Source organism: Gallus gallus, chromosome Z, assembly GCF_016699485.2.
Source record: "Gallus gallus isolate bGalGal1 chromosome Z, bGalGal1.mat.broiler.GRCg7b, whole genome shotgun sequence".
Classification (NCBI taxonomy): Eukaryota; Metazoa; Chordata; class Aves; order Galliformes; family Phasianidae; genus Gallus; species Gallus gallus.
Window position 1 is genome coordinate 11,915,968 of NC_052572.1, and position 13,574 is coordinate 11,929,541.

At 37.8% G+C, this 13,574-nt stretch overlaps 1 protein-coding gene across 11 annotated transcripts in view; it reads left to right on the forward strand.

The window, feature by feature from the left end:
* Positions 1-13,574, forward strand: part of LOC427439 (Nipped-B homolog-like) — a 159,425-nt gene that overhangs the window by 68,843 nt on the left and 77,008 nt on the right. For all 11 annotated transcript variants that reach the window (XM_046905814.1, XM_015277520.4, XM_040656537.2 and 8 more), the window contains 4 exons: positions 3,288-3,387; positions 5,016-5,167; positions 6,157-6,308; positions 11,818-11,911. In XM_046905814.1, the coding sequence (XP_046761770.1) occupies positions 3,288-3,387; positions 5,016-5,167; positions 6,157-6,308; positions 11,818-11,911 (498 nt within the window). The remainder of the gene's footprint in view (positions 1-3,287; positions 3,388-5,015; positions 5,168-6,156; positions 6,309-11,817; positions 11,912-13,574) is intronic.

Genomic DNA, 13,574 nt, shown 5'->3' on the forward strand with positions numbered 1-13,574 from the left:
CTGATGAGACCACATCTGGAGTCCTCTGTTGTGTCTTGGGTCCCTAGTACAAAAGAGACACAGACACACTGGAAAGTGTCCAACAGAAGGCTACTGAGATGATTAAGGAACTGCAGCATCTCTCCTATGAGAAGACGCTTAGAGAGCTGGAACTGTTCAGTATGGGATAGAGCAAGCCCAGGGGATCTCATCAGTGTTGAATAAGTAACTGAATTCAAAGAAGGCAGAACGAGGCTCCTTTCAGTGGTGTCTTGTGTCAGGACAAGAGGCAATAGGCACAGACTGGAACAGAATTTCCTTCTAAATATCACGAAGCACTGTGTGAGTGACTGAGCTCTGGCACAGGTTGCCCAGAGAGGTTGAGGAAGCCTCCTGGGGATCTTCAAGGCTGCCTGGACATGGTCCTGGGTATAGCACTATTCACTATGTCCATGTTTGAGCAAGGCTTGGACCAAATAGTCCCTTTCCACCTCAACCATTCTGTTATTCTATGAATAATGCAAGAATGAGATAGTAGGTGGATATTGGGTTTTTTTTAATAGCATGATGCTATAAAACAGTTTAGTCATAGATAACGTACATTTTATGTGAGCTACTTCTTTATGTAGTATGTTCTTTGACAGTTAGTAGAAGTGTAAAAAAAATGAAATTATTTGTATTACTTTTATCTAAGCAAAAAAAAGTAATCAAAACCAGAAGTGTACGTTAAGAAAACTTATAAGAATTATATTATTGGAATAATATTTTCTCAGTAGTACACACTGCCAAATCCAGAATCACAGAGGTTGGAAGAGACTTCAGGAGATCATCTCATCCACCCCTCTGTTAAAGCAGGTTCCCTAGAGTAGGTTGCACAGGAAAGCATCCAAGCAGGTTTCTTGAATATCTCCAGAGAAGACTCCCCAACCTCTCTGGGCAGACTTTCCCAATGGTCTGTCCCTCTTAAAGTAAAGACAATTTTTCTCATGTTCAAATGGAACTTCCGGTGTTCTACTTTGTGCCCCTTGTCCTGTCATTGGTCATGACCAAAAAGAGCCTGGCCCCATGCACTTAACACTCACCCTTTAGGTATTCATAAGCATTGATAAAATCCCCTCTCAGTCTTCTCTTCTCCAGACTTAAGTGTGAAAGTTAAAGTTGCACTTAAAAAATTCTTACATGTTTAAGGTATGGAAATACACAGTGGAGCCATAAATCTGCTGTTATATGGCAACTCTGTACAAGATATTTTAGTATTTGTGACCTCGAACTACTTTCAACTCCTTTGCAGTCTAGATCTTAGGGCCTTTTTTTTTTTTTTTTTTTTAATCCCTTCCTTGTTTTCCTTGTTACCTCATTACCATGAAGTTTTGGGAACTTTTGAGATACTGTTTTGCTCTGTAGATTATAGATTGCATTCCTCCAATATGCTGCTGCTCTCTTCTTCCTATGCCATCTTTTTCTCCTCTTGTCCCTCTCAATATAAATAGAGGTGTGAGTGCTGTGTGCCACAGAAAAAGCTGAAGGTTTTTGAATTATATTAAAAAAAAAATCATTGGTTAATTGGTAATAAGACTAGATTTTTTATGTATCTTTGCTAGATCACTGTCACAGAGTCACAGAATGGTTCAGTTTGGGAGGAACCTTTAAAGACATCTGATTCTAAACTCCCAGCCATGGTTATGCTTGTCCTGATTTAGTAATCATGTTGCCCAGTGCTCAACCTGGTCTTTAGCACCTCCAGGGAAGGGGCATCCACTGCTTCTCTTGGCAGCCTCGTCCAGTACCTCACCAGACTCACAGTTCAAACAGTTTGGCCAAAAAAAAGAAAAATAAAATAATAAAAAAAAACCAACTACCTGACGAGTAATACGTCTTTGTGTGTCTGCAACACACAAACTGGGCACTGAGGGAACTTCCTCTACTAGAAAATCACTGTACAGGAAATGCCCAGGGTATGCTTTGCACATTCCTCTCTGTGGTTTGTACCTGTGGACAGGGATTTATTTCTCACCTGCCTCTGTGAGAGACAGGCAGTGTTCATTTAAGCAAGTTTTGCAGGAGTTGAGGCATTCTCTGCTGTTATTCAGGATAATGAAGTAACGTTTCTAGTGAAGTATGAAGATATCTGACTTTTTTCAGCACAACTAGGGATTTTCACTCCTATTCTAGGCTATTTTAAATGTGTTAATTTGGTTGGAATGCGGCACTTCACACCTACTGGGGAGGTGATAACGGCTGCATTCCTGACGGATTTTCATGTTGCAGTAATTGAAGTCAGTGATAGTAGGCTGGACGGGCAGTCTAAACCAGGCTCTGAGCAAACAAATCTAGCTGCGGGTTTCCCTGTTCATTGCTGGGGAGTTGGACTAGATGACCTTTAAGAGTCCTTTCTAAGGATTCTGTGATTCTATGACTACTTCATCATCAATGACTTCAGGCACTCTGGACTATAGATTGAGTCTAAGCATTCTATCAAATCTTAAGTTTAAAATATTGCAACACTGACATGCTTTCACCTGTTTTTGTGAGTCACTTGTTATGGCTTCCTAAACCAGTTTGTACATGGATTCTGATGCTGTTTAAATATGAGACATTTTATTATGTTATTGAAATCATGTGGTTAAAAGTCATGTAAGTTTTTATGTACTTTCACTATTTTAACTTCCAGTGTCATGTGTTTGTTAGCAAGTTTTTTATAATGGTATTGTAAAAAGGGAAAAAAGATTGATTTAAAATCTCACTGATAAAGATGCTTGTTAGTTTCAAGCACTGTGGTACTTGTGACCTGATATGTAGTGGAATAGAAAGATGTTATCATAATCATTAGAAAGGAAACTGTTAGGTATTACCGAAGGAGTGAACGTATCTCACACCTTTCTGTGTGAGGTGATGGTTACCTCTACTTGCTTAAAAAATGGAAGATAAATTTAATGAGTCCTTCTGGTTTGTGAAGTTCCTGAATCTTTTACTCATTAGCACAGTAAATACTGTACACACTGGTGTGTGAGTGTATGTCCAGTTTTAAAATGTTTCTATGTACTATCAAGTTTTGGCTTGCTAAGTTTAAAGAACTTAAGAGGAAAGAAGCCCTGTTGAAATTTGTAACTGAATTAACATTCCTTTATGAATGCTTTTCCACTTTGCAATGTAAAATAGATTCATTCATTGAATGAATGTTATTTAATGTTTTCTAACAGTTGCAGGCATGTAACATTTTCTAACCTATAAAGTTATTTATCTCTTGGTATGTAGTCATTTCTGAAATGAAATGCATATACTTAATACTTCTGTCTTCTTTTCAATAGGGATGATGATTCCACAATTTAATATTTCTCAGAATTCTATGCGTGGTAGTCCTGCATCTTCCAATTATCAACAAACCACTATTTCACATAGCCCTTCCAGGTAATGCAACATTTTAAATGAGGGAGGGAAGGGGCAACAAACTTAAAATGCTTCCTACAGTGACATTCAATTCTAGTTGTAAGTAAATGAATAGAAGATCAATGTCAAGATTAACCCTGGATTGTCTGACAGCAGGATGAGTTTCTGCTGCTGAAAAAGTCAAATGTAGCATTTACTCATTTTCTGCATGTGAGTTAATCTTGTGTGTTTAAGTACAAGTCAGGATTCTCCACTCTCTGTTCTCTTGCATAGTTTTGGCAGATTTTATTTCTTTCTTAGGGAATCCTCCTGCCTTCTTCTACCCCTCCAGTTTTCTTTCTGTGTCACAGTGTGAGGGAGAAGAGAGTGTGTGTTCCAGCATGAGTAGCAGTACTAGTATGGCAGAAGAGTGGGGAAAAAAAAGTCCTGTTAAAGCACAGAATACTACTCTAACAGTTACACAAAAGGCCATTCATAGGAAGATAGGTCCAATTGTTTGGCCATCAGCTTCCTCTTCAACTTTTTTGTACTTTTTCAGACTCCTTCAGGTAAGATGTGCCTTTAGGCTAGGTGTTTACGAAAATAAGTACTGTAGAATAGAGGAAGACTTTCTGCGTGCAGTTTCAGCCCAGTAGCTGGGCTGCTGGGCTGAAACAGAATCAACAGATATTAGGCATCATTATTTAAATTAACTGTTATTTCACACTTCATTTCAAGTTAGTGTTGTAATTGTTTTGGCAAATGGAATGCTTTTTATCTCTACAAAACCCACTACACTGTCAAGAGTAGTGGTTTTATTTTATTTTATTTGTTGGTTTTATATTTAAAAGTGGTAATGAAGAATGTTACAATGTGCTGTGTCTTCTCAAGATCCTTCCAAAGTCGTTGTTTTAAATGTTTTGCTGTTTCTGTGGAAGCTTACCTTCACAGAGTTACTGTCTAAAACTGAGTTGTGAATACATGTATTTGTTTCATTTTTATTTTAAAAAACAACACAAAACTGATGAAAGAATGTTAGCTATAGTATACATACATTATCATCACAAGCCTGTTTGATTTTTATAACATTCTATCTCTAGGATCTGTCCAGGATAAATCTAATGAAAGAATAAATTATATTCAGTATACTTTGCATCAGGCCCTACCTAACTGCCTATATTCCTATATCTTAGCAGTATGGTTGTGTTAGATAAAGTTATTTGAAATATTATTGGAAAAGTCATATTTAAGTAAGATGACTCCTTTGTTAATTCTAGTGAGCTTGTGGTTCTTTGATAATAAGACCTTAGCTGTAATTTCATTAAAGCTTCCAATAAGCTTCTAATAAGATACAACTATTTAAATTTGCCTTATTATGGTAACTATCTATAACTTGTGTTGTTGTTTGCTTTCACTAAATGGAAATCTTCTGAATCCTTTTTATCCTTTTACTAATATAATACCTGTTTTCTGACTCTTAAGTAGTAACTGAAGTTGAGAAGGCATTGATTGATTTTAATGCTGCTTTTGAAGAGGTTTCTTCATTGCTTTAGAATTGTATATTTTCAGAAGTTAAAATGTTCCAGATATATACTATTTAAAAAGGAATAATAACATTGTCTAAATTTTGTTTTTACAACTTCTCAAATCCTTTAAAATTTTATTTTTAGCCGGTTTGTGCCACCACAGACAAGCTCTGGTAACAGATTTTTGGCACAACAGAACAGTCCAGTGCCTAGTCCATATGCTCCTCAAAGCCCTGCAGGATACATGCCATATTCACATCCTCCAAGTTACACACCGCATCCTCAGCTGCAGCAAGGTAAATCTGTGATGTTTGTTATATTCTCCTATGTCATGTCAGTTTTACTTTCATGTGCACGTTTCATGGCTCTTGAAAGAGTCACAAGCTTAATACAAATCTTTGCATTGATAGAATTTTTTTTGTTGTGTTTAGCTTTGTTTACTTAACTGCAGAACATCACAGAATTATAGAATATTCCAAGGTGTGAGGTATCCCCACGCATCAAGTTAAATTCCACACAGGACCACCCAAAAATCAAACCCTATCTCTGAGAACATTGCCTAAACATTGCTTGAAGTCTGGAAGATTTGGGCCATGACCACATCCCAGTGAAGCCTGTTCCAGGGCCTGATCACCATTTGATGTAGAACCTTTTCCTAACACTCAGGCTGACCCTTCCCTGACACAGGGAATTCCATGCCATTCCCTTGGGTCCTGTAGCTCTCACCAGAGAGACGTGATCAGCACCTGGTTATCTACTTTTTTTCTTTAAGTAGTTGTTGGCTGCCATGAGGCCTCCCTTCTACCTCCTCCAAAAGTTACAGTATTTAAAAAAAAAAAAAAGTAAAATGCTTCTTCATGTGACATTTCTTCCCAGTGTACACCTATTTTGCATGGTTATCATGAATATATGACAACTGAAAAGCAAACACTAAGGCTTTTATTTGTTGGCCACCATTTATCTGTACTAGCAAAAAAAATCTTTTTTTCCTGTGTAACTAAGTTTTACTAATTTGGCCCAGAATAGATGTGGAAAAAGCTTGTTTAATCTGTACATGGAAATTAGATTTTAAATCTTCTTGAAAATTCAAATCTTAGACACCTGATTTTATTCAGGATACTTGTGGCAAAAGGATGCAATCAAGAAAAGCTATTCTTGTTCAGATTCCAGACCTCTTGTGTATAGATCAATAATGTCCTCTTTTATAGTAATATTCATGAAACTTTAAGAGCTAAGGAGTGTGTATGTAAGTATCAGTATAATTATTTACTTTTTTGTATTTCAGCTTGTCCCATTGTCACAGCTGGGATGAGGAATCTCCATGAAAATAAAGTTTCAAGTCAGTTGTCTGGAAATTCAGCTAATCATCATGCTGATAATTCTAGACATGGATCAAATGAAGACTACCTACAGATGGTGCACAGATTAAGTAGCGATGTATGTTACCTAAATCAATTTACCATAAAATATATTTAGTTGCTGTATAAGACATATATCTTACTTTGTTGTTGTTGAATTCTAAAACCACTGAAAACATTTAAGTTTCAGACATATTCACTCAACTGCGTAACTCTAACGTGAGGTTTCATTTCTTGTAGAAGATATCTCTTTCCTTTGCAACAATTTGTAGCGTTCTGTTGAAATTATGATAAGCAAAAAAATTTACTTATTTGCAATTTTCTGTTAACAAAATGGTAAAGCGTCACTGCAGTTATTACATCAATATATTGATACTAACAATATTAGATTCTAAGTAGGTGTAGAGTTAGCTTGTTTCTCTAAATACTCCTGTACTTCTCAATTAGATTTGCCGTATTTGAGCAATGTATCCAGCAGCATTGTAGTATTGCCAAAGGCAAGAGATCCTATAGATGGTTTTTCTTACTGATCTACATTGGTTTCTTTTCAAGAATTTTTCTCCTTATGGCTTTAGTTCATGTGGTAGTAATTCTTTCTGGTGTCTTGAATGCTAATATCTGAACAAAAAAACAAAGTTCCCAGTTTTTGTCTGTGGTTATTTTTTTTTTAAACTATTGATTAATTTTCATATTAATCATGGAGATGTACTTTGATGGAGGTTTTTTAAAAGCTCAAGGCAATCTCTTAACAGCTCTTGAGAGAGAGCATCTAAGTTTCCACTAGTATTTTTTAACTAGGTCTTTGAACTGTGAGGTCAGTACTGTAAGTATCCATGCCTGCAACGTAACAGTATAACAGTAGTTACAAAATTTCATCAGAAGCTAGTTGCTGTTCTATTTTGCCTTCTCAAGTGCTCTTTCACAGCATCTATGAATCTTTGGAATTGGAAGGAGGGGGACATAAAGATATGGTTGAGGATCCATCTATGGTGCAGGAGTCACAAGGGTTAGGTCAGCTGATTCCCAGCATCATGACCACCTCCATGGGGAAAAAGGTGTGGTTTATTGAATACGTGACTTCCTTCAGAGGGGAGCAGGAGCCCCAATCTGCCAACTAGTCATTTAGTTAATTTTTCTGACTCCCTGGGTATTGGGTTAAAGATGTTTCCAGTTTACTTCAAAGAATCATAGAATTGTTAATGTTGGAAAAGACCTCTAAGACCATTAACTCCAACCTTCAGTCCATCACCATCATGCCCACTAAAACTTGTCCCTCAGCACCACATCTCCATGTTTCTCGAACACTTCCAGAGACAGTGACTCCACCACTTCCTTCAGCAGCCTGGTCCAATGCTTGATCACTCTTTTCAGAGAAGAAGTTGATATTTTTACTAATATCCAACCTGAACCTCCCTGGCACAGTGTGAGGCCATTACTTCTTATTCTATTGCTAGTTACCTGTGATAAGAGATGTATTCCCACCTTGCTACACCTTCCTTTCAGGTAGTTGTAGAGAATGATAAGGTCTCCCCTACACCTCCTCTTCTCCAGACTAAACAATCTCAGTTCCCTCAGATGTTCCTCAGACCCTTCACTGGTTTTGTCACCCTTTTTTTTTTGACACATTCCAGCTCCACAGTGTCTTTGTTTTGTAGTGAAGGGCCCAGAATGGATTGCACTCAAGGTGTGGCTTCTCCAGTGCTGAGTACAGGAGCACAGTCATCTTCTTAGTTGGCCAACCTATTTCTGATACAAGCCAGGAGACCCACCTGGGCACACTGCAGGCTCATGTTTAGCTGGCTGTTGACTAAGACTTCCAGATCCTTTTCTACAATTCAGCTTTCCAACCATTCTGCCCTAAACCTGTAGCATTGTATGCAGTTGTTGTGACAGCTCATCTTGCAGCACAAGGTGATGGCCTGTTCTTATGACGTTAAGATTTCCTTCTTGAGAAAGCATCCAGCCTTCCTGGACCACTTTGCTCTTCAGAACTATCTCCCAAGGGTCTTCTTCAACCACTGTCCTAAATAGTCCAAGGTCTGCCCTCCAGAAGGTTTTGCTGGCCTTCCCCCTGACTTCACCAAGAATTGAAAACAAATCATTTTGTGGTCACTATATCCAAAAGGACTTCTGACCACATCTCCCATCATGCCTTCTCTATTCATAAACAGCAGGTCTAGTGGGGCAGCTCCCCTGATAGACTCTCTTTATAGCTGTGTCAGGAAGTCATCTTCCACACAGTCCACAAACCTTCTAGACTGTTTCCTCTCTGATAGATTGTACTTCTATTTCCAGCAAATGTCTGGTAAGCTGAAGTCCCTCACAAGAGCAAGGACAAGTGATTGTGTGGTTTCTGCCAACTGCTTGTAAAATACTACTTCTGTCACTTTTTCCTGGCTGGGTGATCTGTAGCAGATTCCTGCTATGTTATTAGCCTTGTTGGCCTTCCTCTGATCCTTACCCATAAGGACCCAACCTTAGCATTATCAGCAATGAGCTCTACAGGATCAAAAAACTCCCTAGTATACAGGATTGTATGGTCCTTTAGGTTGTCATCTAGTCTTGCTTTTTTGAGAAGTCCAAGTAAGCTTTTTCGAGAAGTCCATTCTCCTTTATCTGTCCAGTTGTAGGGAATGATACTGAAGAAACAGGCATGAGAAGGTGAGGTGGATAGATAGCGCTGTGTGTAAAGAAGGTGCTGGACTGTACAGTGTTGCTGCCAGGGTTGAAAGTCTCTCTAAGGATTTAGGATAAAAGCTAATAAAGTAGGTATCGTTGTGTGAGTCTACTATAGAGTCTACTATACTACTCAGCCAGGATGAGGGCAGAAGGCTGGCTTGGCTAAAGTTATCTCCTTCAGGAACAGAGGGGGGAAAAAGAAATAGTATGGACTTTGGAAACGCTGCTCACCACTGTAGGGAGAAAATTGATTAATTCAAAGCTCAGTTAGAGTTGAAGCTGGCCAGTGCTGTAGTGGATAACTAAAAGGGTTTTCTGAAGTATGTTAACATCAAAAGGAGAGCTAAAAAAGGCACTGGTCCATTACTTGATGGTTGTTCACTCTACAAATAGGGATGAAGAGAAAGCAGAGAGAGACATTTTTTTGCATTTGTTTTTAATGCCACTGATGGGTCCTGGAACTCTTGGAGTCCTGTGGTTATGAGAGTGATAAACTCTCCTTTGACAGTGAACACGTATGGGATTTGCTGCTGCAGCTGGATGCACATGAGACTATGGGACTCAGTGAAACTCATCTCAAGATACTGAAGGAATTGGATTATGTTATTACCAAATCTCTCTCAGTTACTTATCAATGGTCTTTGGAATTTGGAGAGTTCACAGCTGCCTGGAAGCTTGCTAATGTTATTCCAATTTTCAAGAAGAGTAAGAAAGAATACCCTGGTAGTGACAGCACTGTTTGTCTCAGTTTGGTGCTTGGTAAAGTTATGGACGTTATTCTGGGACTTGTTGAAGAACGTGTGAAGGACTTGGCAGTAATTGGTCTAAAGCAACATGGGTTCATGAAGAGAAAGTCATGACTTATTTAATATTCCAATATGATAGGGTTATTCACTCAGATAACAAAGGGAAGGCCGTGGATGCAGATGATTTCTTTTGGATTTTAGCAAAGCTTTTGATACTGTCTCTCATAATATCTTGGACAAAATATCCAACATATAGCTAGATACTGTACATATGCATACAATATCATGAGTGAACAACTGGCAGAAGAGTTGTGCACAAGGAGCTGTAGTAAATGGAGTGGTGGCCAGCCACTTGTCATGTTCCCCAGGACTCAGTTTTAGGCCAGTCCTCTTCAAAATTTTTATCCATGACCTGGATATTTATCCATGACACAGGAGTTGAGTGACACTAAGTTTGCAGACAATTCTAAATTAGGAGGAGGAAGAATGATATATTCCCTTAAGGGTAGGTAGGCGTTGCAGTCATATATTTATAGATCTGAGCATGAGGCAATCACTAACCTTTTTTTGTTTATGGTAAGCTCGATATGAGTGAGCAATATACCCCAATGGCCATAAGAGACAACCATTTTTTATGGGTACGTTAAGCTGAGTATAACTAGCCAGCTGAAAGAAGTGGTTGCCCCACTAGGCTCAGCATCAGTCTGACCTTATCCTGAGTAACACGTGCTGTTTTATTGCAGAGACTCTGCAATATAAAGATGATATAAAATCATTACAACATGTCCAAACAAGGGCAACAGAGATGCTAGGGACTAGAAGGTGTAACTATGAGGAGTGGATGAGAATTTTTGTTTTGTGCATCTCACAGGAAACTGATAGATGACTGCTGTCTATAGCTTCCTCTTGAAGGTGAGCAGAGAGGGAGGTGCTGATCCGTTTTCTCTGGCAATCAGTGATAGGATGTGATGGCTTAGAGCTGATAAAGTTAGTAGTGGATGTTAAGTTGTTCACTGAGATGGTGTTCAGATACTGGAACAAGCTCCCCAGGGTCGTGACTCCAGCTTTGTTAGTGTTCAAGAGGCATTTGGACAGTGCTCCTGTGTTGGCTTGTTTTGAGTCAGGAGTTGACAATCCTCCTGGATTCCAGCTCAATATATATATATTTGTTTGTGTTTAACCCCCCATCATTCTTATCATTGTTTAAAAAACAATGCTTATGATAGGAAATACTGTTCTATAGAAGTTTAAATCTACTTCCTTGACTGAATATATATACTCTTGGCCAGCAGAGGGCTCCATGACAGCGATTTAAGGAAAATAATAATATGAATTGGGAGTCTGAATAAAGGTTTTCATATTTCATTTTAAAATAACAATGTAGGGATAAAAGTCACATTCACATTCTTAAAGATAGAGGATGAACACTCTTACATTGTAATTGGTATTGTATTATGAAATTTGTCAGAATTTAGGAGTTCCCTTAAAGCAAGTGGCTTTGTGCAAAGGTAGAAGAATAGTAAAACTTTTGTTGTTGTTGTTGTTGTTTTTGCTGTGTTGTGGAACTTCTTTTAATTTCCACCAGTTTGTTTCCCATAAAACTGTCTAGATAGGCAATTAACTCGCTAAAATTACTCAAATTGTGTCACAGGCAAGACTGTCTCAGATGCTCCATTGGGGGTGCTACAGATTTTGTTCAGTCCAGATGTGTGGTTGGTATGCAGAAGGGCGTGAAAACGAAGTGTTGATTTGCTTAAATGTAAAACTGTGATGGCATTCTAGATATGCTTTAGGGGTAGGCTAAGTGGAAAAACTGTCTAATGTGTTTTAAAAGCTAATTTTTATGCTCACTTTTAGCTATTATATGGAGTTCATACTTCTGCTTATCAACCTTTCGCTATAACTGCTTGTAACAAGAAAGTTCTACATATGAATATGTTTTTTCTCTGCATATTATGGTGATAGTTTCGTCTAAGAGCTCTGCTGCTCTGTAACATTACTAAACCACAGTCTAAATTGTAAAGATTTTCATATAAATATTTTTCTAATATTTATTGTATGTTTTTTCAGCTAATCAGTGTTATCAATGTAGGTACTAATTTCAGTCTTTATTTTATGAAATATTCATGCTCATAATGATATTTTTTATCATTGTCACTTTAGGATGGCGATCCTTCAATAAGAAATGCTGCATCTTTTTCCTTGAGGTCACCACAGTCAGTCTGTTCTCCAGCTGGAAGTGATGGAACCCCTAAAGGTAGTCTAGCAGTCATATGTGTCAATGTATTTTCTTAATTAATAGGAACAGAGAGTTTAAAGAGGTATTTAGTTAGTCCTTCTGAATTCTGGTTTCCAATAGGACTAAGGAGTATGTAATTAGATTTCAGTAACGAAATTATTTTGAGCCCTCATCCAGAAGAAATTTCTGGAGGTCCAAAAATTGACAAATGGTACTTCAAAACATATCTCAAATTAATGGAGGACAGAAGGATTCAAAATCCTTTCTTAAGTGAGGATTAAATTGTTTATAAGAATGGATTCAGTTGCTCTGCATAACAAGTAGTTTCAAGGCAGCATTACGAGTATTGAACTCTTGACCACCTCAAAAGTGTTTTAACATGCAACTCTTGTCTTAATTGCAATCATCAAATTTAAAGATCATGAAATTGAAAGTAGTTCAATGAACACAATACACATAGCATAAATGAAGCCTGAACACCTTAGCTATGGAGAAGGAATAGGGCAAAATGTCAGTTGAAATGGAAGAGAAAAAATCTGCTCAAAATAATTCTTTATGCTAAAATCTAGAAAGCATACCACTATTTATAATGTTATTGTTAAAAAGCAATTATGGAGATGCATGAGACTTAGTGAAGCAGGGGTTTGAGTGTATTTTTGGTAGCAGAGGTTTTTAGTGCTTATGTATTATATAGAAATAGTAGAAAGATGCAAGAGTGCTTTCTTCCCATTTAACTCTGGAACACAATTGATTATTTCTGGGTACTCAGGTTAGGCTGATAGGGAGAAGGGACTGATTACAGAGAAGGTGAGGTTGTTAGGCGTGTTCAGCTTGGATAAATCAAGTCCTCAGAGTCAGGGAGAGCTTACAGCAGCCTTCTCGAACCTATGAAGAGGCTCTTCAGAGTGGTCTAGAGAAAGGATGAGATAAAATGAACATAAATTGAAATTGAAGGTTTTGTCTGGATATAAGGGTAACCTTTTTAATTATCAGGATAGTCAATCATTGCAAAAGGTTGTTCAGAGAATCTGCGCGTTCTCCATTCCAGGAGGTTTTCAAGTATAAAACTGTGCATAATGATTTGACTTTGCTCACCCCGCTTTGAGCCAACAGATGGACTATAGACCTTCTGAGGTCTTAACTGAATTATCCTTTGATTCTGTGACTGCTAAATGATCTCTGTGGTTCATCTAATATATATGTATATTGGCGGTGATGTAAAAAAAAATGTGACTCAAATGCAAGTGAAAAGTATTTTGTATAGCGTGCCAGCAGCATCATTATTTTAGGAGATCCTGTGCTAAGGGCCTTGTAAGACTTGTATGAATGCCAAAGTCTAAACGTGGTTGTTTTTCTTAAACTAATTACACAGAATCCATGTTTGTAGGTCATTCACAACACTGTGAAACTAGGCTTCTTACATTCAGATATGTGATTACCACTCAGCCAGAAGAGTATTTTTTGTTAAATTGCAGCTGTTTAAATTGGCTGTCTCAGAACCCATTTTGAAGATATCTCTATTTTTTTCTGAAAACAGTCTGATTCTGCTGTTCATATTGTAATGTTTCAGCATTAGGGGTACTGAAAAAGTGCAAGAGGTATTTTTTTATTTACTTGCCTGTAAGATTTATTTTTCTTGATGAAAAAGCACATAACTGAAATACTCTTACTAGTGGTGGTA